At 35.4% G+C, this 26,528-nt stretch overlaps 1 protein-coding gene across 1 annotated transcript; it reads right to left on the bottom strand.

Moving 5' to 3' along the window:
• Positions 1 to 262: 262 nt before the first annotated feature.
• LOC107588972 (EGF-like repeat and discoidin I-like domain-containing protein 3) lies at positions 263 to 25,714 on the bottom strand. Its single transcript, XM_016277263.1, has 11 exons — positions 25,505 to 25,714; positions 23,296 to 23,370; positions 21,352 to 21,381; positions 20,776 to 20,904; positions 16,931 to 17,044; positions 13,143 to 13,324; positions 8,718 to 8,873; positions 7,478 to 7,622; positions 7,209 to 7,393; positions 2,402 to 2,557; positions 263 to 1,017 (listed from the first exon to the last, which is right to left on the bottom strand). The coding sequence occupies exons 1-11, from the start codon at positions 25,569 to 25,571 to the stop codon at positions 868 to 870; spliced, it is 1,389 nt and encodes a 462-aa protein (XP_016132749.1). The 5' UTR covers positions 25,572 to 25,714; the 3' UTR covers positions 263 to 867.
• Between the last annotated feature and the right edge of the window lie 814 nt (positions 25,715 to 26,528).

Here is a 26,528-nt window from a genome sequence, read left to right as displayed (position 1 = left end):
TATTTAGACAGTCTAAATTAAATTATGAGCAGTGTTGTTCAGTCATTAAAATAAAGCTGAAATAAAATTAAATTAAAAACTAAATTAAAATAAAGAGAAAATTATAAATGTTGCCATGGCAACTAATTTAAATAAATATGTTTAAGTATAAATCAATAAAAATATATTAAAGCTACACTCTTAAAAATGCTGGGTTAAATACAACCCAGTGCTGGGTAAAATAGGGACAAACCCAGCAATTGGGCACCACTATATAACAATAACAGAGCATTTAAAGTGGCTGATGACAAACTGCAGTGCACGCTTATAATAAATAAACAGAACGATATCATGCGTTGTGTGGACGCTAATATAGTTATCGTTCTTGGTGTGAATGAGCCTTTAGTCTTTGGTCTGTGTCATTCCATGTGAAGTAAATCTTGCTAAGCAGCACAGTTTGCCCAACTCTCCTATACTTTTCATTCATTGATTTTGCTTTGATTGAAATTTAATATATTACAAATGACACCATTTAATAGTTAATATACAGAAATTCATAAGAATAGCAACAACAGTTCTCACCTCCTCCTTATATTCATAAATCATATACTTGAACTATTCTAGCATGTGACCTTTGACCTGAGTGAATTTAATCGACCTATTTCGGATAATACTTTGAAATAAAGTAGTCAGTTGTACAGTGACAGTAGCATTTGAAAAGCATGGTAAGTTGTGGCAATTTCCAGAGCGGAAAAAAAGAATCCATTCAAAGTCATCACAACCATTGACTATCAAAAGATCTTTCATTTTCAAATCAGGCCAAAGCATCCTTGAAAGATCACCATTAGAAATGTTATTTTTACACAGTCATAAAGAGCGCCCGCAGTTTCACTGATCCTCCGGACACCCCAGAAGCTCTGCCCTCATAGTGATACGTCCATACCACGACCACGGAAGAATCCGGATGAATCGGGCGTAGATCGGCGGATCTAACACATTCTTTCTGTGTGTTTCGTTGTCAAAGTTTCCTTGGAAGATCTGTCAATGACACCGAAGGACAATGCGTTATTCAAAAATGCTGAATCAGGCGTTCTGATGTCATTTAAAAGTGCACAATAATGCTGCGGTAAAATAGGCGATATAAAGCAGAGCTCTTTTAATAGCGCTTGTTAAAGGATGTCGTTCACAGATTAGTCCTCTGAGAGAATCAGCGCTGTCAGAATAGATTACCCAGCCAACACCACTAACAACCCCCAACCACCACACCATGACCTTACAGTGTGTGTGTGAGAGGACAAAAACCGTCTCTGTGTGTTGAGGGAGCAGGGAAAGGGTTATGAGGAGAAAAGATCACAGTGGAGTCAGCTGTCTTAACCGTGGCTTGTGTACTGCAAACACATACCAGCTTCATCACTGTGTCTGTCAAGTCGGCATGATTTTTTAATGTTCACCAAGGCTGCATTTATTTGATTGAAAACATAACTATACATAAATAAATATAAAATAAAAACCGTAATAATGTGAAATATTATTACAATGTAAAATAACTTGTATATTTTAATTTATGTAAAAATGCAATTTATTTCTGTGATGCAAAGCTGAATTTTCAGCATCATTACGCCAGCCTTCAGTGTCACATGATCCTTCAGAAATCATTCTAATATGCTGATTTGCTGCTCAAGAAACGTATTATTATCAATGTTGAACATAGTTGGGCTGCTTAATATTTTTGTGGAAACCATGATACATTTTTTTAGGATTGTTTATTTGAAATAGAAATATTTTGTAACATTATTACAAAATAAATATTATATAGTAATAGTAATAAGTTACTTTTGATTTCATTCAACTTAATTCATCCCTGCTGAGTAAACGTATACATTTCTTTAAAAAAATCTTACTGACCCCCAACTTTTGAATGGTAATGTACTTTTATATATTTATTATGTATTGCATATTGATGCATAGAAATGAAAATATACCACATAGCAACACTGGCAGCCATGTACAACACCCTAGCTTCAGTATAGTTGTATCTGTCTAATAAATGTTGAATGTTAAATAGAAATAACTGTCTCTCTTTTCTCCACAGAAGGGCTCCTGCTGGAGTTTTGTGTTTGAGAAAAGCGTTCATCTTGTCAGCTGCTGCTGCTCCGGATGGAAAGCGTGGAGGTGATTCTTCAGCTGGAGGTGGAAGATTGTCAGAAAAATGCTGAGAGGTTGACATTTTTCTCATGGTTAATGCTGATGTCATGTCCTTCATGCAGTGTGTGAGAAACTCCATCTATTCCGTACAATCAGTTTTTAATAAAAGACATTTTTAATAAAAGACAGAGTAAAAAAAAAAGTAAATAAATGAATACTTTCCTAAAAAAATGATGGCGTCTCCCTCAAATGTTGATGTACACAGAGAGTGTCCTACCTTATCCTTGTGTTGTTTCTCATCCTGATACATGAGCCATTTCTCTCCATCATTACTGAACGCCACTTTATAGGAACCGACAAACTGCACATGCCCGAAATCTTTGGCTCCTTGGGTGATAATTCCTGTGATTTTGGTGGTAATCTGCAAATCCACCTGGTGATAATGAGAGAGAGAGAGTGTTTCTACAGACTTTTCTGTGAAGAAAACAAAAAAAAATGCTTTGCAATGTCTACATATATCATTTTAGAAGCTCATTTTACGCCCTTTAAAATAGTACTGTAATACAATGAAATATTTGTTGCAGAAAATTAGATTTTGTCAGGATGTACATGTAATTTTGAATGGCAGTTTATGGAAAAAATTATGGAAGCCCATCTCCACCCCAGAATAAAAAAATTAAAAAGGTAATTGCGAGTTTATATAATAATTCAGACTTTTAGCTTTGCAATGTCTACATATATCATTTTAGAAGCTCATTTTACGGCCTTTAAGAGCCCTCCACAAAACCACATACTTGTAAAATATTACTGTAATACAATGAAATATTTGTTGCAGAAAATTAGATTTTGTCAGGATGTACATGTAATTTTGAATGGCAGTTTATGGAAAAAATTATGGAAGCCCATCTCCACCCCAGAATAAAAAAATTAAAAAGGTAATTGCGAGTTTATATAATAATTCAGACTTTTTTTTTAGTTTACATCTTGCGATTTTAATTTTATATCTCACAATTCTTGATTTTAAAAATAAAAACATTGTTTGATTAAAAAAAATGGAAAAAATTAAAATTTTCTCAAAATTGCAGGATAAAAAGTTGGTTACCTTTTTTTTATTTTTATTTTTTTATCCCATGGTGGAAATGGGCTTCCATAGCAAATGTAGTTATGAGCTCAAAGATAGATTTCAGCATCAATAAAATAAAATGATAAAAAGGAAAACTGCAGGAGTAGCTGTGCAAAAATAGAAAGGGGCATCCAACATCAGGTGCTTGCAGTGTAGACAGCTCTGGTCATATCTAAAATTGTCATGGTAAAGTAGGTTAAACCTCTGCTAATGACTAGAAAGGTGTCTGAAGGTAAAACAAATCTCACACCTGCTTTGGTGGGACTGTCTCTCAAGCTGTTATCTGTTTAATACAGCTTGAATTCACTGCCCTTCACAGAGTGATGGACGTCAGACTAAATCACAGCCCTCGTCTGCACTGCAGAGTTCCCCTCGGAGGACCGGAGTTAATCTAATAGTCTGAATAAATATTAAACTTGGCATTTTAAAAATTATATCATTTTATGTTTCTGGAAATACCTTATTTGATAACATTTATGCACTGAAAACAAATTTGGCATAGAAATAATTTTTACTTAGGAATTGTTCGTGAATGTCACAATTAATTACAAAACAATGGCAAATAACGCATTGAATTAGATGTGAAGTAGAAAGACTAAATCAATATTTTCTTGTAAAACTTACTCCAGTAATCTGTGTTTTATATAAAACTTTGAAAAATCACTTTTTACAGCATAGATAATTCATATTAAACAATAAAATGTAGGTATATTATTTAAATCCACAGCTGTTTTATGAATATTTTTATTTGGTTTCCTATATCCTGAATGGGACACAACTGTGCAGTCAGTACGGCCTCTCTCTCTCTGTATTATTCTTTCATGAGGACTCAGGTTCTGCTTTCTGACCTGGACTGACGTGAGCGGCATTCACAGCAGCTCTGCAATCTCAGAGGAGTGCCCTGCACTGCAGAGTTCCCCTCGGAGGACCGGAGTTAATCAGTGCCACTGACATCGCAGGAACGTCTTCAGGCCACTGAATTTGGTAAATCTGTTACTTTAGTGGTATTATAGGATTTCAAGGCTGCTGTAATTAACTGCTCTGGAGCTTCTTGTTTTCGCTAAAAAAGCTAGTCTCGATTAATGAACTTGGCTTTTATTAAAATAAGCTGTGCCATTTTATGAAAATAAGATGGCCTGAAACTACAGCATACTTCTCTAAATTCGGTATATGCATTTCATATTCGGTATATGCAAAATTCAGAATTTGTCAATTTATTCAATTCATGATTTGAATGGCCACACCCACAGGGTGTGTTTATGTAAATACTTATGCATTTAAGTCATTAAAAATTACAGTAATTTAGACTGCTAAATTATTTTGGTGTAATTAGTCAAATTACTTTATCATGCGACTAATAATAATAATTATAATGATAATGATTTAATGAAGTCTATTTTAAGATAAATTTGGCATAATAATTTTTTTTATCAAGTACTGTACTGTACTACAAAGTACTGTGAACTTCAATACTGTAAAAATAATAAACATGACCAAAGCAAAAATGTAATTACACAGCACTATATTGTTTTAAGAACTCTATAAAATGATGATGACATCAAAATTCTCATTATTTAATACATGAGTAAATTAAAAATGTATTAAATATAATGAAAAAATTAAAAACATACTTATATGTGCAATAAGCACATGTGTACTTATTGTACATTATATTTAATAAATTCATCATCATAGAAAAACTATTTTTATCATTTTATTATTTTTATCATTTTATTTTAAAATATTAATAATTGTTAATTGTTTTTACAGTACTGAAATTAGGTCACAGAAATATGTCTGCTCAGTTGGGAAAAACATATTAGTCTGAATAAATATTAAACTTGGCATTTTAAAAATTATATCATTTTATGTTTCTGGAAATACCTTATTTGATAACATTTATGCACTGAAAACAAATTTGGCATAGAAATAATTTTTACTTAGGAATTGTTCGTGAATGTCACAATTAATTACAAAACAATGGCAAATAACGCATTGAATTAGATGTGAAGTAGAAAGACTAAATCAATATTTTCTTGTAAAACTTATTCCAGTAATCTGTGTTTTATATAAAACTTTGAAAAATCACTTTTTACAGCATAGATAATTCATATTAAACAATAAAATTTAGGTATATTATTTAAATCCACAGCTGTTTTATGAATATTTTTATTTGGTTTCCTATATCCTGAATGGGACACAACTGTGCAGTCAGTACGGCCTCTCTCTCTCTGTATTATTCTTTCATGAGGACTCAGGTTCTGCTTTCTGACCTGGACTGACGTGAGCGGCATTCACAGCAGCTCTGCAATCTCAGAGGAGTGCTTGAGCGGCCGGGCTCGGCTCTGCAAGCGTGCAGGTGTAATATAATATATACATTAGCCTGCTCTTTCGGATCCAATTTCCCGATCTCAGTTCAATGGCAACGCAGCCATTTAAAGACATTACGGCTCTTGGGTCTGAGAACAAGCTCAGATTTACAGTCCGTTATAACGGCAAACAATGAGCAGCCTACCGGTTAAGTTAGATTAGTGATGTTGGTTGTACAGTAGCTGACCACAGACTGACCTGTGGGTGTACTTGTAGGATTATGGGAGAAATTAAAGATGATCCTGCAGTGTATTGAATGCATGAGGATGAATGTATTTATGTGGCATAGAAAATCAGGGCTGAAATCATATACTGAGCAAGGATGATGCCATATGACACATCCTACTACTCACCCTGTGTCAAATTCAGCCCACTCGGTGCCCTAAATGTGATCCCATTGGCTGAAATAACTTTTGTGATATGGTATAACCTATTTGGTGCCCAATTAGAAATCCCAAAATCACCACATAAATATTCTCTGGTTGTCTTTCTGTCATTCCAAAGTACACCATCACTATTCAACGTTTTTAACTCTCTCAGAGGCTGAAACTGAACAGGAAAGTTTCTATGACTGTACTAAGTCATGAATATTTAATGAGGCAAGCAATGTTTAGTTCATGAGGTTGTCTGTTGCTAAATAACTTGGCACAATATTCGAGCACATTTGGCACTGCATTTCCAGAGCAGAGTTTCATAAACCAGGATTTAATAGTGTTCTCAACTCGGTTAAAAATGATGATAACCCAGAATTAAACATAGTGAGAAAAGCCTTATATTGTAGCTTGCTGATCTATTTAGTCTTATGAAGCACAATCAATACATTTTTTTTTTAATTGCTGATACTGGTCTGAGCTGGCTTGCTGGACTCCCAGCCTGGTAAAAATACAGTAAAATTAGTAATGTTGTGGAAGTTAAAATAACTGTTTTCTATTTTAATATATTTAAAATTGTAATTTATTTCTGTGATGCAAAGCTGAATTTTCAGCATCATTACTGCGGTCTTCAGTGTCACACGATCCTTCAGAAATTATTCTAATATGCTGATTTGCTAGAAACGTTTATTATTATTATTATTATTATTATCTATGGTGACATTTATGTTGCTTAATATTTTTGTGGAAACTGTGATGCATATTTTGATGAATAGAAAAGCGCAAAAGAACAGCATTTATTTGAAATAGAAATCTTTTGTAACATTCTAAATGTCTGATACTGTCACGTTTGAACTATACTTTTTTTTATATCTGTCTCACCTGCAGCCACTGGGATTGGTCATTATGGGCTGATGTCCATGCGTTGACCTTGCCCTGTTTGTCCAGTCTGGCCTTGGAGGGTTCCCAGGAGAACATGTCCATGTTCAGGGTCTGAAACACACTGGAAGAGGTGGAAACGTTTATTATTATTATTATTATTATTATTATCTATGGTGACATTTATGTTGCTTAATATTTTTGTGGAAACTGTGATGCATATTTTGATGAATAGAAAAGCGCAAAAGAACAGCATTTATTTGAAATAGAAATCTTTTGTAACATTCTAAATGTCTGATACTGTCACGTTTGAACTATACTTTTTTTTATATCTGTCTCACCTGCAGCCACTGGGATTGGTCATTATGGGCTGATGTCCATGCGTTGACCTTGCCCTGTTTGTCCAGTCTGGCCTTGGAGGGTTCCCAGGAGAACATGTCCATGTTCAGGGTCTGAAACACACTGGAGGAGGTGATCTGATAGTCCTGGATGTGTCTGGTCTTCATCCCCATGGGCTCTGAGCATCCTAAAAAAAACAATTGCAAGAGTGAACATAATTCTAACTCAAGACTGTGTCGGAGACGACTACTGCGCACTTCAAAACACAGACCTGTGAGCTCACAGCCCAGGAGCTCCATTCGCAGTGTGCAGTGTTTCCTGCAGACTTGTGGGTAAATGCGGATGTACTGCGCTTCGATTGGTGGACTGAAGGAGTTAGCTGAGGGGGAATTATTATCAGTATTTCCGGTGAATATCTGCAGTAAAATAACATAAACAAAAGCTGTAATTACAAACATTAAAAAAATCGAACAAATGCTTAACAAATAAAAAAAAGTGCAACTATTTATGAATATGATGAACCTCTAAAAACATTTGGTTATTATACATCTGCTCTGGAGTATTTGATTCTGATTGGTCAGTCATGGCTTTCTCAGGTCGAATATTCATGCATAATGAAGCTGAACCTTTTTATTTTTTTTAAGAAATTAATACTTTTATTCAGCAATGATGCATTAAATTGATCAAACGTGACAGTAAAGACATTTATAATATTACAAAATATTTTCATTTCAAATAAATACTTTCTTTCCAATGTTCTATTCATGATAATGTCAAATAATAATAATAATAAAATTAGCTTTGACAAAAATATTAAGCAGCACAACAGTTTCGAACATTGATAATAATAATAATAATGATAATTGCTTCTTGAGCAGCAAATTAGAATGATTTCTGAAGGATCATGGGACACTGAAGACTGGAGTAATGATGCTGAAATTCAGCTTTGCATCACAGGAATAAATTACAATTTAAACTATATTAAAACAGAAAACAGTTATTTTAAATTGTAATAATATTTCAAAATATTTACTGTTTTTCCTATATTTTTGATCAAATAAATGCAGCTTTGATGAGTAGAAGAGACATTCATTAAAAACATTAAAAAATCTAACTGACCCCAAACTTTTGAATGATACTGTATTTAATTATTGAACATTATAATTTTAATGATATAATTTAAATGCAAATCATTATGTGCATTTTCTTTTAATGTATAATTTATTTATAAAGATCATATAACATGAACTCAAAAATAGCTGTCATAGACTTAAAAAAAATTATAATAAATGAAAATTACATAAAATTTAAGTGATAAAATCGTTCTCATCCACATTACAGGGAGATTTCTCACTGATATATGAAACAAGAAGAGTCTGAGTGATAAAAATAAAAACTGGAAAGAGGGGCAAGTTGGCAGGAGTACGTCTTAAGCGGACACTTTCTTAATTTAAAAGAATCCCCTCGGGCTCTCTCATCTCATCTGGAACGAACAGCGTGTCCCGTCTTACCATGTCCTCATCTGTGTCCTTGACTTTAAACATGCTCCAGGCCTTCCCGTCGTCACTGTACGCCACTTTATATGATTTCACGTACTCTGGGCTTCCAATTCGCTTGGCACCCTGTGTTATCAGTCTGGTCACCCTCATCCTCCGCTGCAGATTTATCTGTGAGGGGACAGCACAAATCGATGGCCTCAGCTCACAAGATGAACGAGTGAAGCCTCGTGGGCTGTGGAGTCATAATTTGTCCCTATCAGAAATTGCTGTGTATCTGATGACGGCCGTGTATCTGGAGAGAGGTTGTGTGGAAGGTATAGCCATAAACGTTTGCATTGTGAAAAGCACTATACAAATAAATTCTATTAAATTGTCAATGTTACATATACTGTGTGTGTATATATATATATATATATATATATATATATATATATAAAACATTACTCTGATAGTGGCTGCCAGTTAATACAATTAATGCAAATTGTTTTATTTATTGTATTTTTTTAAATTATTTTTCATAACTTGTTTTGGATTTAGTACAATGACAATATAAAAGCCAATTATTTAATTTTTGAAAGCAAACTTTTATATCATGCTTAATTAAGGTGAAAATATGACTTCTGTCATTAAAAACATTTTAAAAATCTTACCGACCCCAAACCTTTGAACAATTGTGCATTTTAATTATTTAATATTATATTATATGATAATTTTAATTAGATCATTCAAATTCAGATCAACATACATATATTTTTTATAGTTAGATGAACTCAAATTTATTTTATATATATTTTATAATGATCTATTTTTAAAATGTTTTATTTTTTATTTTGTAATAATTTGTTTTGGATTTAGAACAATGACAATATAAAAGCCAATTATTTAATTTTCATAGCAAAATCTTTTAAACAATACTTAATCATGCTCAGAATATTAATGTTTTTCCTGAATGTTTGATTGAATACAAAAAAAAAACATTAAAAAAATGTTACTGACCCCAAAACGAACAATTGTATAATTTTAATTCTAATAACATTTTAATTAATATTCTCACATATTATAATTTTTACTTATATAATTTAAACGAAAATTAATATGTGCATTTATTTGTTTCTCATTATCAAAACATGAATTCAAATATATTTTATATGTATTTTATTATTATTTACTTTTAAAATGTTTATTTATTTATTTGTCTAATAAATAATATTTAATTCAATTTAAATTATTATTTTTAATAGCTAATTACATTTTTATTCATTTATTTTAATAATTAGTTTTGGATTTAGTATGATGACAAAATAAAAGCCAAATATTTAATTTTAAAAACAAGATATCTCACACCATATGTCACACACACATGTAAAAAATTGTTTTTTAATTATTAGTATTAAGTGGGGATCCTTGCCATCTAATCGTTTGAAAACCCATGCTAGGTTGGATCACCACTTGATGCCCAATGCAAACACAAAAGCAGCTCTAAAAGGGGTCATGACATGAGAAATCAAATTTGCCTTGATCTTTTGCCATATAACAGGTCTTTGTACCATTAAAACATCCTGCACTTTTCATAGCTTAAAACGTCCTCCTTATTATAAACAACATATTTATTTAAGCTCCAAAAACGGCTCGTTGGGATCTGAGGTGAGATGTGACATCACAAGGGCACAAATATTTGCATCGATGAATAGTCATCATCTCACCATAGGCCCCGCCCACTGGCATTCAGTCGCTTAACAGCTGACACATGCCTAAAAGCATATAGAACCCATTATAATAACTGCCACTGCCTGTCTACACTGGATACAGCATACAGATGCACGTTTGCTTTCTGACATAGTCTGTGATTGAGTCTGTCGAAAATAGGACAAACGGAAGAGTGAAAAAATGTTGGCTTGTATGTCTTTGTACAGATATCCGAAAGATCCCAGTGTCAGGAACAAGTGGATGGTGTATTTTCATGGCATCCCGGATCGTATCGGAGGATTATATGTTTGTTCGGAGCATGTTGTTTGTGAACGAGGCACAGTGTAATGGAAAGTTCGCAAAGAAACTTTTGTTGAAAGATGAAGCTGTACTGGATCTGACTGCAGCTGCATCACACACCGTGAGTAAATTATTTCAAAGTGCTTTGTCTGTAAATTACCCTTTTTTATGGATCATGTAGTCAAAACACTTATGTGCAATAGGGGGCGTTGATACTGATAGCCAATCATAACTGGCCGATTACTGTCAAGCCTTAAAGGACCCGCCCCTTAAAAACAGGTCACTTTAGACAGGGTCAGAATGAGGGTTAAAAATAATAATTTTCACACACACACATATATATATATATATATATACACACACACTACCGGTCAAACGTTTGGGATCAGTAAGACTTGTAATGTTTTTAAAGAAGCCTATTATGCTCATCAAGGCTGCATTTATTTGATCAAAAATACAGAAAAAAAACGTAATCTTGCTAAATGTTATTGCAATATAAAATAATGGTTTCTATTTTAATATCCTTTAAAATATTATTTATTTATGTGATGCAAAGCTGAATTTCCATCAGCCATTACTCCAGTATAAAGTCTCACATGATCCTTAAGAAATCATTCTAATATGCTGATTTATTATTAGAATTATCAATGTTGGCAACAGTTGTGCAGCCAAATATTTTTTGGAAACTGCGATACATTTTTCAGGATTCTTTGATGAATAAAAAGTTAAAAAGAACAGCATTTATTCAAAATATAAATCTTTTCTAACAATATAAATCTTTGCTATCACTTCTTAAAAATGTCACACATTTAAAAAAACACATCCTTGCTGAATAAAAGTTTTAATTTCTTTCAAAAAAAGAAAGAATAAAAATGTCCTGACCCCAAACTTTTGAACGGTATAGTGTATATTGTTAGAAAATATTTATATTTTATATTCTTTTTAACTTTTCAGTCATCAAAGAATCCTGAAAAAAAGTATCACAGTTTTCAAAAAAATATTAAGCAGCACAACAGATTCCAGCACTGATAATAAATCAGCATATTAGATTGATTTCTGAAGGATCATGTGACACTGAAGACTGGAGTAATGATGCTGAAAATTCAGCTTTGATCACAGAAATAAATGAGATTTTAATGTACGGTATATTAAAATAGAAAAACGTTATTTTACATCATTATATTTTACAATATTACATTTTTCCCTGTATTTTTGATAAAATAAATGCAGCCATATATTTTTTGTGTGTGTGTGTTCAAAAAACTTTATTAACTTTATAAGTGAAGCTTTCAAGGAACATATTAAAATAACAAAAAAAATCCATGTCATGACCCCTTAAAGCAGCAGTAAGGACATCTGAGGACTAGAAAACAGGTAATGCAGTTTTCCAGCTACAAATTGAGGTCTTATTTAAAAGCATATTGGCATCAAAGCCATCTTTAATCTTGAAGGCACAAAAATAAAGTCAGGTACACGCAGGACGATGGCAGAACAAGCCTAGGGATGTTTTTGTGGTGTGGGCATAACTGCTGGCAGTGTGCGGTTACCACTTAAGTCATTATGGTGGCTGTGAACATTTTTTGTACACCCACACTGTTCTTTCTGTGTGTCTCCTAATGAAATCTAACACAGATGTGCTTTTAGAACTCCTAAAATGTCTGATGAGATTTACCTCCTGGTATAAACTAATTAATTACCGTAAGGCGTTTATGCTTTTCCTTGAAAGTGCTGGTAGGCTGGCACACGGCTCTGAAGAGTTGTTCGTTGTTAATTAGTGGTTTTGCTAAGGCAAGCATCACTGTTACTGTTGCTTGTATTTTGCTCATGAATTGATATTCAATTATTTAAAAAAAGTCTAAAAGTTTTATTTTCATTTAATGCAGTCAAAATGTGGCAGGATTACCTGAATCCATGGATATCGGTCACCCTCGGCTGCGCTCCAGGCATTGACGAAGCCCTTCTTGTTGAGTCGGGCGGAGAACGGGAAACAAAAAATAAAGTCAGGTACACGCAGGACGATGGCAGAACAAGCCTAGGGATGTTTTTGTGGTGTGGGCATAACTGCTGGCAGTGTGCGGTTACCACTTAAGTCATTATGGTGGCTGTGAACATTTTTTGTACACCCACACTGTTCTTTCTGTGTGTCTCCTAATGAAATCTAACACAGATGTGCTTTTAGAACTCCTAAAATGTCTGATGAGATTTACCTCCTGGTATAAACTAATTAATTACCGTAAGGCGTTTATGCTTTTCCTTGAAAGTGCTGGTAGGCTGGCACACGGCTCTGAAGAGTTGTTCGTTGTTAATTAGTGGTTTTGCTAAGGCAAGCATCACTGTTACTGTTGCTTGTATTTTGCTCATGAATTGATATTCAATTATTTAAAAAAAAGTCTAAAAGTTTTATTTTTTTTTGCTTTATCATTTAATGCAGTCAAAATGTGGCAGGATTACCTGAATCCATGGATATCGGTCACCCTCGGCTGCGCTCCAGGCATTGACGAGGCCCTTCTTGTTGAGTCGGGCGAAGTACGGAAACCACTTCTGCAGGCCAAACAGAGCTCGATGTGTGGAGGAAGCCGTTACCTGCTGGTTCGAAATGATGCCCCCTTCCATCCCTAAAGGTCCAGAACATTCTGAAAGAACAGACAGAGAAAGACATGGTAAGAGCAACAACTGAAAATCAGTTGTTTCAAATAAAAAGTAACCTTCAGTGTTGGGAAGTAATAATATTACTTTTTATACTAATATTTATAACTTCTTATAATAATTATAATAATATTACTTATGAAAGGAGTAACTAGTAACGAATAATAAATTACATTTAGGTAGGAGTAAGGAGCCCAACACTAGTAACCTTCTTCTCAAATGTTTCTTTTTAGAAAAACACCCCTGTAATCTCTAAAAAGAGTTTCAGGAAATATCTGAAAAAATATCAAAAGTTGAATTGCTCTATATAAACGCAAACATTCCACATTACATTTATAACTCTATACTCTTACTGTGTGTCAACAATTGTCTCATTTGTAGGACCGTTTTCATTTTTTAAAACAAATATTGGTGACTATTGTGGGAGTTTCCTGCAATATTTATTCAATGGTGCTCCACGAGGCCAGTGTAGTCCGATTCCAGAAATGACTCTTATGAGCCGATCCTTTTTACCTTCCATCCCTAAAGGTCCAGAACATTCTGAAAGAACAGACAGAGAAAGACATGGTAAGAGCAACAACTGAAAATCAGTTGTTTCAAATAAAAAGTAACCTTCAGTGTTGGGAAGTAATAATATTACTTTTTATACTAATATTTATAACTTTTTATAATAATTATAATAATATTACTTATGAAAGGAGTAACTAGTAACGAATAATAAATTACATTTAGGTAGGAGTAAGGAGCCGAACACTAGTAACCTTCTTCTCAAATGTTTCTTTTTAGAAAAACACCCCTGTAATCTCTAAAAAAGAGTTTCAGGAAATATCTGAAAAAATATCAAAAGTTGAATTGCTCTATATAAACGCAAACATTCCACATTACATTTATAACTCTATACTCTTACTGTGTGTCAACAATTGTCTCATTTGTAGGACCGTTTTCATTTTTTAAAACAAATATTGGTGACTATTGTGGGAGTTTCCTGCAATATTTATTCAATGGTGCTCCACGAGGCCAGTGTAGTCCGATTCCAGAAATGACTCTTATGAGCCGATCCTTTTTACTGAATCAAAAACATACGTCGCCACGAAGTAGGCCTAATTCGTCTTTCAAACGAATGTCTTTTAAGAGCAAATCAAAACATAGCGCACTACAATAGTGTAGTTCGATTTCTGAACAAATGATTCTTATGAATCGGTTCTTTTTACTGAATCAAAACTGTCCAGCGCCACCTGTGTAATTACATTTTGGAACAGATGATTCTTATGCGTCGGTTATTTTTAGTAAATTAAAAAAGCTCAACCAATGAAGTACGATTCCAGCATAAATGAATCTTATGAGCTGGTTCATTTTAGTGAATCAATCTCATACAGCTTGAGCTTACAAATGACTTATTTCAGTTTTAGTTTGAGTTATTTTAGTATAATAAGATGCATTTTCTTGGCAACAAATTATATCTTTTGTATATTTTATTATATTTCATTTAATGTTTATTTTATTTAAAGTAGCAAAAATGCTTTTTTTATGGTTTTGGTTTTAGTTAACTAATAACCCTGACTAAGACCAATCATTGGATTGCATATGCCACCTCTAAAAGATTAAAATATATTAAGAAGATATGTGAAATGTCTAAAAATGCTAAAAACACAAATTATGCAAGAATTGATTTAAATCAAAAATATCTAATTTGCAGAAAGCACCTGAACTATGATAGACAAATCTTTTTTTTCTTACAAACATAGCTAACAAGGCCAGATCAAGCAATTCAAAGGAATACCACAAACGCAGTGTTCTTTGGTCTCGAGTGATAATATGATAACATTATTCTTGCTCTCGCTGGTTCCCGCCACAGACTCCGTATCGACCCCTGAAATGCCATCTTTCTCTGTTTTGTCCTCAAAACCATCCGGCAGGTCTGAATTTTTGAATGCGATGTCCTTGGATTCGCAGATGGATATAGTGTCCTTGCTCTCACACACAGAGATGCTGTCTTCACTCTCGAAGCCTAAGATGTCCTCTCTAGTGTCATTGCTGTCATCAGTTCGTCCACCTGCGGAGATGGCACCCACTCGCTGGTGCTCCAGGGAGAACATTAATGGAGGAACTGAACCATCTCCGAACGATCGCATCGACTGGGGAGATTCGAAAAGGAGCCGCAGGCTGCTCAGACTCGCCCGTAGGGAGCTTCTGCTGCTGTGTTTGGACAGCATGATTGCAAATCAAACCTTCTCGAGGGGTGTGACTTTTATATACGCTCCTCACAGCCATGTAAGTAAGAAAGCATGACAGTAATCTTCAACTAATTCAATTAAACGTTCATAGATGTGTTGAGCTACAGCTGGGACTTTCTTGTTTCGAGTCAGCACAAAAAATGCCAGCAAACAAGTCATGGTTCTGCAAGTATTGGTATTCTCTCGAGTCCTAGTATGTACAGTGAGCTATGAGGGGTTTCTGGCATACTTTCTGGAGACCGAACGTCTAGGAAATATTGCATGGACAAAAATAAGTAAATGAAAATTATGGAAATGACAGAATGATTTCACAAGTGATGTGGTTCCCTACTCAGTCAATGTCATATTGGCCCCATTCACTCAGATTCTCCCAAAAAAAGCCGTTGAAGGCAGATAGCCTCCATCCCCAAGCCGACAGTTTTAGTTTGAGTTTGCTCCTCAAGAGATGCCGCGGTTTGATAGTGAATATTTAAAGGGGTCATAGGATGCCCATTTTCCACAAGTTGATATGATTCTTTAGGGTCTTAATGAAAAGTCTGTAACATAGTTTGGTTAAAATTTCTCAATGGTAGTGTAAAAAACACCTTTTTTACCCTGTCAAAAACAGCTCTTTTCAGATCAAGCCATTTTTGTAGCATTTCCCTTTAAATGTTAATGAGCTCTGCTGCCCCCGCCCCTCTCTTCCGAGCTGCTCTCAGAGAGACTGTTTACTTTAGCCGCATTCATCGTGAAACTTGCTAATTAGCACATTATTAGGAAAGGCGATTTGCAAAGATTCATTACAAAACATTATACTCACTTCTTCTGTAGATGAGGCTGGATCATGAATGATTCACGCGAACATAGACGCATTTATGTAGATCGGGGGTGCATTCCCTTCCCTTCACTGCGAGTTCAGCGGCTCAGATGTCGGGAGTAAATGACGACTGCTATGTTCATTATTACATCCAACAACAGAACACCTCAATCGCTTAGGAGTCATTCTTGTCTACATCTGCTCCGGCGGTGAAACAGTGGCAGAATGATGACAGTCACTCAGGGGCGGAGCTAAGACACCAGTCCAGTCTGTGCTGAAACGCTGCTGTCAATCAAACTATCGTGGGAGGGGCCTGTCTGTGTGACGTCACACAGACAGGCATCTGAGATCGGCTCGATTTGAGAAAGGGCTAAACATTTTAGTAGAATTTAGTAGAAGAAAAAACCACTGGGTGGATTTTTATCATTATAGGGTGGTTGTGTACACACACTGCCAACACACATTTCAGTTCAAACAACTTGTAAAAGTGCATGTTGCATCCTATGACCCCTTTAAACACATGGATTTAATTAAATGAGGTGATGAAGTCGATTCACACTTACTGTACTGACAGTTCCGTCCCATGTATTCGCCGGGACAATGGCAGGTGTAGTTTGCTCGCAGGTCTGTGCAGCTGCCTCCATTTTTGCATGGGTTTTTCTCACACTCGTTAATATCTGAAAAGACAAGAGGACATCCACGGACACTTCAGGAAATGATCAAAAGCGACAACCTGAAAAAAGCTACAAAAGTTCAAATATAGTTTCTCATTATGGTTGATTTGCCACAGTGATGAAAAACCTCTCTCTCATCTTTCCAATTTACACTGAAAGTGCTTATTTACGCATTAATAATTAAGAGGGGATATATTATTGCTTAAATATTGCTTAAATAAGACTTTGATTATCCTTTATGTTTTTGTCTCGGATGTTTCTTGCCAAAGTGCTTCAGGTATAGACACAAATGTTGAAAGAACAGAAAGAGTATAAAGCTATAAAATGAATGTACATTGCAGCTCAGACTATTTGTTCATGGAAGAATACGATGGTAAATGTTGGAGTTCATACTGAGATCCAGGACTTTTGATTGCAGACTAATCTTGATAAATGAGCACAGTCTGAGACATTGTTGAGATCTCTTCTGAAAAATCTCTTCTTTAGGAATCGTGAGATTACTACAGTGTAAAAAAAAATTTTTTTTAAATTTGTAAATTTAAAAATTTTTTTTATTGAAGTACATTTTAGAGTCTTTCAAATTCAAACTTTCTTTATAATCATATGTGAAATTTACTAGAAATTTCTAAGTGAAAATTGTAAAGTAACATCGTTATAGACAGCCAGCCGGGGGATCTGCAAGGTGGAGCACAAGCTCAACTGTGTCCGATATCTGGCAGAGATAAACAAGACCTTTGGGTTTACCACAACAGAAGAGCACTGGAGGGCAACAACCAGATCCACAGCTTAAACAGGGTCACCTCATGAGAACTGAAAACACGGATGAACACAACAAATGTGGGATTTAACTGATCTTCTCATGGGGTGGTGTCAAAATAAAAAGAAAAGCTAAAGGAACGGGACTATATTATCTCACAGAAATGATATGCAAAAGAACTGGATTTGCGATTTCAAAACCAGACTTTAATTTATCTGAAGAAAATGTGAGTGGGTCTTTCTCGTGTAAAAACTGTTGTCACGATGCTGGAGTGTTATGGAAGGTTTCCAGCGCTTTGCTGCAAAAGGAGTAGTTCTAACACGTTGCTATGCGGTTGCTATACTAGCCTGATATTCTGGTCTCTACACTCAAAAACATTTGGTATAGAAACAATTTTCACAAACTACTGAACACATTGAATTAAACATGAAATCTGAAGTCCAAAAACTGAAATACACTCTTAAAAATAAAGGTAGTTCACGATGCCATAGAAGAACCTTTTTGTCTAAATGGTTCCATAAAGAACCTTTAACATCTGAAGAACCTTTGTGTTTCACAAAAGGTTCTTTGTGGCGAAATAAGGTTCTTCAGTTTACAAAAACGCAAGAAAGAGATGGTTCTTTAAAGAACCTTTGACTGAATGGTTCTTTGTGGAACCAAAAATGGTTCTTCTATGGCATCGCTTGAAGAACCTTTTGAAGCACCTTTATTTTTAAGAGTGTAGTATTTTCTTGTAATCTTCTTGTCATTTTCTTTTGCATTGTCACATATACACTACTGTTTGAAATTTTGGGGTCAGTAAGGAAAGAAATTAAAATACTTCAAATTAATACTTAAAAAAAACTTTATCACAGTTTCCACTATATTAAGCAGATATATATAAAAAAATATTAAGCAGCACGACTGTTTTCAACATTGATAATAAGAAATGTTTCTTGAGCAGCAAATCATGATCATGTGACACTGAAGTCTGGAATCCAGGAATAAATTACATTTTAAAATGCATTCAAATAGAAAGCAGTTCTATGTACTTGTAATAATATTTCACAATATTTACTGTATTTTTGATCAAATAAATGCAGCCTTGGTGAGCACAAGAGACTTCTTTCAAAAACATATTACATTTTACCGACCCTAAACTTTTTTTAATGGTAGTGTAGTAATTCTTTTATTTCAAATCAGAAAAAAAAAACTATTTTCATGATATGACCCCCAAAACAAAGCATTGTTTTTTTTTGCTGCATTCATAGTGGGGAACGACCATTGGCATTCGGCTTCATGCTAGTCATGTGCATCCAAGCACTGCTGTCGGTTGCGATCGAACGAACTCGTCCTGATTGGTGGGATTCCCTCCGTGGGGCCAAAGTCCAGCCAGTCAAGCAAGTTAATTGGTGTGAGGAACAGAGGGGGGTTGGTCAGCTGTCACGCTGGATTTGTGGTACTGGACGCTTTTCCCATAGTAAAACACAGAGCCTATGACCTAATAAATGTTGTTTTGAGATGCCCAGGTTCCTTTTGATTGCCTCTTCTCCTGATCAGAGCCGGTCTGAGAAACAATTTCCGTGCCATTGTTAAACACATGCTGAAGCATTCCGTTTCTTAAAGAAAAACAAATTCAGTGTGCCGGGTTGTGCCAAGACAACTAGGTTAATGAAGTCAGTGGTGCTTCACACAGTATGATCACTAAGTCAGAACCAGCGGCGGATCCTGGCATAGACGAAATAGATGAGGATGGCAGCGCTCCCTGAGGTGGCATGTACTTCACTTCTTTATGGCAACTCCACAACAATTTCACCAGATTGCACCAGCGCTCCTGTGAACCTCTTATTGAAAATGAATTGTGATTTAGAGGGCAACTTTTTCCAAGCAGCTCCCTGTGCTATACTTTTCTCCCTCTCCTGGAATCCAGGAATAAATTACATTTTAAAATGCATTCAAATAGAAAGCAGTTCTATGTACTTGTAATAATATTTCACAATATTTACTGTATTTTTGATCAAATAAATGCAGCCTTGGTGAGCACAAGAGACTTCTTTCAAAAACATATTACATTTTACCGACCCTAAACTTTTTTTAATGGTAGTGTAGTAATTCTTTTATTTCAAATCAGAAAAAAAAACTCTTTTCATGATATGACCCCCAAAACAAAGCATTGTTTTTTTTGCTGCATTCATAGTGGGGAACGACCATTGGCATTCGGCTTCATGCTAGTCATGTGCATCCAAGCACTGCTGTCGGTTGCGATCGAACGAACTCGTCCTGATTGGTGGGATTCCCTCCGTGGGGCCAAAGTCCAGCCAGTCAAGCAAGTAAATTGGTGTGAGGAACAGAGGGGGGTTGGTCAGCTGTCACGCTGGATTTGTGGTACTGGACGCTTTTCCCATAGTAAAACACAGACCCTATGACCTAATAAATGTTGTTTTGAGATGCCCAGGTTCCTTTTGATTGCCTCTTCTTCTGATCAGAGCCGGTCTGAGAAACAATTTCCGTGCCATTGTTAAACACATGCTGATTTTAGCATTCCGTTTCTTAAAGAAAAACAAATTCAGTGTGCCGGGTTGTGCCAAGACAACTAGGTTATGAAGTCAGTGGTGCTTCACACAGTATGATCACTAAGTCAGAACCAGCGGCGGATCCTGGCATAGACGAAATAGATGAGGATGGCAGCGCTCCCTGAGGTGGCATGTACTTCACTTCTTTATGGCAACTCCACAACAATTTCACCAGATTGCACCAGCGCTCCTGTGAACCTCTTATTGAAAATGAATTGTTATCCATAAATAAAAAAAAAATTATTTAACGCATTTAATTTTCATTTAATATTTTTACATTTTATATTTTAATTGTGTGTGTGTGTGTGTGTGTGTATATATATATATATATATATATATATATATATATATATATATATATATAGTTTCCTCATATTATAACTGAAATATATTGAAATGTATGTATCTAAAAAAGAGTTTCTTACTGTGTTGGCAGTGGACACCATCGAAGCCAAGCGGACACCTACACAAATATCCGACAAAAGTGTCGCCGCGGTAGGTCTCACTGAGTTCACACACCCCTCCGTTGTGACACGGGTTCAGGCGGCAGGGCCCTGAATGACAGAAACTCACAGTATCTGAAATCTGCAGGGTTCATTTGAAGTGCTACTTAAAATCCTACAAAAGTTTATTGCAGGTTGATCTGTAAGTGAACTTGATGTTCAGTGCACTTGATGACATGCACTATCCCCACACGGTCATTATTATTTCATGTTTTTCAGCTCAGTCTGAACATCCCACTAAATACTGCATTAGCTATAAAAGATGACTCCAGAGAGTGTGAGTTTCTAATGAACGCTAAGCAGATGTTTAAATATGAATTAACTAGTGAATGGAAATCAAGGCTGACATCATTTATGTTCACTGCTCATAAGACGAACATGAGCCATCTGTTTAATATGCCATTCATATCTGGAGTCTCAATGAGCAAAGCTCTCTTGAACCTTTCTTAAAATGAGGAAAACAGGCCATTAGAAGAGGCTTCAAATAAACAAACTCACCAATTACAGCTTGCTCTTCCCAGCCTGATGCTGTTGAAAGAGCAGAAGGCACAATTTGTGAGATTCTGTCCTATTCTATATGCACTAATAAAAATTAAGATTCCAAGTAGATGAAACAGTAGAATCTTTTAAAGTTCCAAAGTAAAACCATATTATTCACTCCAAGGTTGATAATTATAACGATAAAAAAAAAGGTTTTTAAAAATCATTGTTATTCTATGAGAACAAGGAAGTCCACAACTATAACGATAACGGCACAGAGGAACATTATCATTAGAATCACATTCAGAATGATTTTTTTTCCAGCTGATGAATGATTAAAACACTGACAGCCAATCAGAATCGACCTTTAAAGAGCTTGAGCATTTAAAGCGACAGACGATTTAACTGTAGCATGCAACAGAGCATTATTGTGCATTGGTGTGGATGCTAATATCTTTAAATTTATCGTTCTTGGTGTGAACGTGTGACGTTAACTTATCATATATGTTTAATATGTTGCATTATACTGTATTTAATTGTAAGGTAAAATACTCTAAAATACGTTTTTTTGCAAGTAAAAACTATGAAGAACTATATAGCCTAATTTACGGTGAAAAACATTAAAAGGACATTCATTTAATCTAACTTACAAATGAAGGTTCTTTATTAGCATCTACGGTTCTATGAAGAATCTTTAACATCCATGGAACCTTTCCAGTCCACAAAAGGTTGTTTAAAGTGGGGGGTGGGGGGGTGCTTCAGATGATTAAAATATTGTTCACAATTAGGAAAAAGGGTTTATGGCTTTTAAGAACTGATCACTGAAAGGTTCTTTGAGGAACCAACTTAGTTCTTCTATTGCATCTCTACAAAAACCTCATTTTGGAACCTTTATTTTTAAGAGTGTATGAAATATAAAGAACTTAATCTCCAAAAACCAATATATCAACTTAAAGTTTCTTTGTAGATCCTTCAATGCCAATAAAGAACCTTTATTTTTAAGAGTGCAGGCAAAAACTTAAAGGGATCATATGATGCTGCTAAAAAGAACATTACGGTATTTTGTGTATTTGGTGTAATGAAATGTGTTTATGCGGTTTAAGGTTCAAAAAACACATTATTTTCCACATACTGTACATTATTGTTTCTCCTCTATGCCCCGCCTTTCTGAAACGCGTCGATTTTTACAAAGCTCATCGGTCTGAAAAAGTGAGGTGTACTCTGATTGGCCAGCTATTCAGTGTGTTGTGATTGGCCGAATTCCTCAAGCGTGTGACGGAAATGTTACGTCCCTTACCATACTGTGATGCCTGCGGCAACCACATGTGACGACCCCGGGCTGGACTCCGCTTCGTCCACGGTGAAAGACGATCCGGCGATCGACAGCACGAAGTTGAAGTATTTCCTCAGCGACCAGCACGGATTAGCTCTAGGCATGACGAAGCGGATATCGTCCTCTTTTGGAAGACCAAACAAAGTAGTTTCGCTTTCACAACAATGCACACGGCGCCTTCACGACACGGCGGCGGCGGCAACAACAATACTACAGCGAGAATAAAAGTTACGCCTTCTTTCTTTGCGTGAACATTTGGGCGGCGTTATGCAAATCTTCCCAGATAGTGATGTAGATATGTGGGGGCGTGTTAGAACGAGCCGTTTTAGGTAGGCGTGGTTGACTCTTAACTTTTATAAAGAATATCTCTTTGGATTTGAGACTTTAGTCTTTGCAACTTTACAGATCTTCTTTATGCACCAAGAGCTTGTAACACTCCAAAGAGAAAGGAAAAATTGAAATCGCATCATATGACCCCTTTAATAAAACTCAACTGAGAGACACATATCACTCCATACATTTTAAAATGTGTTTTTTTAACAGAGCAAATAGCAAAACATTAGATCTCATGAGCCTTTAGGCTTCTCAAATCCGAACGGACACAGTAAAAAAGTGCCTTAAAAACTCACAGGAAACATTTTCATCAGCCGGTGTACTGGGACAGTCAGCACCGTTCTCACATGGAACCGGTTCACATACTTCACCTACAAACCATGAAGAGATATAAACAGGAAATGAGTAGAGATTCTTTTCTAAAGACAAGTCACCTCTACAACTTGGAAAAAGGCATGTTGCAGAGTGATGCACATGAGTTTGTGATGCTATATTCTCAGCCACGCTGTCATTTCGGCCTGATTTATTCAGCCACAAGAATCTGGAGAGTAACTTTGAGTATTTACACAGGTGTCCATGTCCACTTGCCGACTCTTAAAGATGCAGCGCAGATGTTTCGCGATGACAGAATGCCAATGCTTCAGAAGTGTGTATGGTTAAGTGAGATGGAACATTAGAGAAAACCTTTTGTGTTAGAAAAGAAACACGGCTGACGGAGCTGTCTTGTTTCACACTGATCCGACACAACCTGAGGGCATGACACTCACAGTGGATTATAGTAGCGCGCTACACACTGCCTTGTGCTTTCCAGTACAATGAATTTCACACTGCCAGGATGTTTGTTGTGTTACTTGCATTGATACAAAAACACTGGCACTGCAAACTTGTGGCAATTTGATTATGAATAACACAGTGAATCGGGAAGGAAATGAGTGACTCCTCAAAGCTTACAGTTTTAATGAATCTCTTACAGAAATGTACCATGGTAATTCAGTTTCCACCAAAAAAGTAGTTATTGCTACTCTGATAAAACTGTGGTACTGTAACTTCACTAACAAAAAAGTAATACAGTTACTATGGTAATACCATAGGTGTTGAGTCAAGTACCATGGTTTGAAGTGGACTACCATTCAAAAGTTACGGGTCAGTACGATTTTTTGTTTAAAGAAATGAATACTTCTATTCAGCAAGGATTCATTAAATTGATCAAAAGTGACCTCAGTAAAGATGTTTATAATGTTACAAAAGATTTCAATTTCAAATAAATGCTATTCTTTTGAATGTTCTATCCATCAAAGATCCTAAAAAATGTATCAAATGTATCAGTTCCCACAAAATATTAAGCAGCACAACCGTTTTTACATTGATAATGATAAAAAAAAAATTCTCGAGCAGCAAATCAACATATTAGAATGATTTCTGAAGGATCATGTGACACTGAAGACTGGAGTAATGATGCTGAAAATTCAGCTTTGCATCAATGGATTAAAATACATTTAAAAATATATTTTTAACTAGACAACAGTCATTTTAATTTGTAAGAACATTTCTCACAATTGCTGTTTTTAATATTCTTTGATCAAAAAGATAAAACATTTTTAAAAATCATACCGACCCCAGACTTTTGAACGGTAATGTATACTGTACCTCAGAGAACAATGTAAACACTATGGTAAATGAATATGATAATCATTCAGTACCATGGTATACACTGTTTGAATGAGATCCCATAATGCATTATACATTTTACTCTTAAAACTAATAAATATGATATTTTGGTGGAAATTATGCTTTATAAGTACATTTTTTTGTAAACATAACAATGATTATAATCATTTTAATAAATGATTGACATGTAAAAACATCAGGTTTCAAATAAAACTGCTCTAATAAGTGAAATTACAACATAACAACACTAACCCATGCAGGTGATTTCTAATGAAAACTCAGTGATAGTCCAAACTGAGTCATTCAATGTAAAGGTCAGCCAGAGATGCACAGTATGACATTTAACATGCTCACATTGGGTTCAGCAGCTATTAAAAACACAAGGAGATGTTTCAGGCTTGCAGATGATAACAGTGTTTTGAAGACTATTTATTGTGCAGATGACCTCTGGATCACCTTAAAGTAACATCAAACAAATATCCCAGCTCATAACAGCACTGTAACTTGCACAAGCAGGCGTTTACTATTCATTGCCATCTTTATGTGTCAAGCAGCTGTGCTTGCATTAATGCCATATTTAATTGAACGTCTGTTAGAGGGCGCTGATAAAATCATATGCCCGAAATAACCCGACATCTCATTATCATCTCCCTCATGAATTATGTCTGAGGACATTTGAATAAAACACTGAAGTGATGCTGCTGATGTCCGAGCTGTGAATAAACGCACCAAACGTTGCCTGGAAGTTCTGCTGTGTGTTATAAACCGAATCTGGGATTGTTCTGTGCAAATGTGAGGTGTGTGTTAAACGCACAGAGTTGTGATCGGTGAACTCACCCGCAGATGTCGGATGTGGGATGGACGCGACAATGCGGACGACCAGGAACAAAAATAAAGGCACCATCGCGGGGGAACTTGTGTATGTCCGCTGGTTCTCCCGTGAAGCCTCGATCCGTCCCGGCTTTCAGCTGTGATGCAGATATAATGGCAGAGAGACTCGCGGTGAGGATGTCCGGTGATGCTGTGACTCCGAGCAGTGATGCTGCTGCTTCTTACTGCAGTGATGAAGATGATGATGGAGACTCGACACTGGCAGGATTCACAGCATCAGTGTAGACGCACCCGCTGATCCATTCATCCTCAGAAAAAAGAACTTTCATTTTGTGTAGTGCATTGAAATGTAGCTACTTGAGGTACTTTACAGAGTAAAACAAAAAGAAATGAAAGAAAAAATTAGTAGAAATAGAAGCACTTATTTGATTTGACTTCAAAAAACCCGGTCACGTGCTAATTGAAAATGATTTAATGTCCCATGCACACACCATATCACTATTTTGTCTCTTTCTTTCCACGATTTTATTGTATTACCAGAAAAAAAAAATCACGTCTTAAATCGTAGATAATCTGTTGTGCTCTTAATTATTACAAAAAGGCTTATTTATTACGCATAGCCTATAGGCTATTATACTACTTCATATAGCGTAGGCTATTCATATATTTACAGTAGCCTATAGATTTATTAAAAGTTGTGTGTGTCTGTCGCCCTCTGTAGGCCCACAGCATTCAACAATAATGTTCATGCATCTTCGAATTAGCCTAATTTATCATTTTAACATAATTTATACAATTAGCCTATTGTCAGTGTTGGGGGTAACGCATTACAAGTAACGTGAGTTACGTAATCAGATTACTTTTTTTCAAGTAACTAGTAAAGTAACGCATTAATTTTCATTTACAAGAGAATATCTGAGTTACTTTTTCAAATAGTAAGTAACGAAAGTTACTTTTTTTTCCAATGTATTGATTGACAGCTCTCCTGTCCCCATGTTGAGAGAAATCAGAAGATGTTACTGTAGTTCTA

The sequence above is a fragment of the Sinocyclocheilus grahami genome, unplaced genomic scaffold, assembly GCF_001515645.1.
Source record: "Sinocyclocheilus grahami isolate Dianchi unplaced genomic scaffold, SAMN03320097.WGS_v1.1 scaffold110.1, whole genome shotgun sequence".
In the NCBI taxonomy this organism is placed as follows: domain Eukaryota; kingdom Metazoa; phylum Chordata; class Actinopteri; order Cypriniformes; family Cyprinidae; genus Sinocyclocheilus; species Sinocyclocheilus grahami.
The sequence above is the reverse complement of the archived record's forward strand: the minus strand, read 5'-3'. Positions and strand labels throughout refer to the sequence as shown.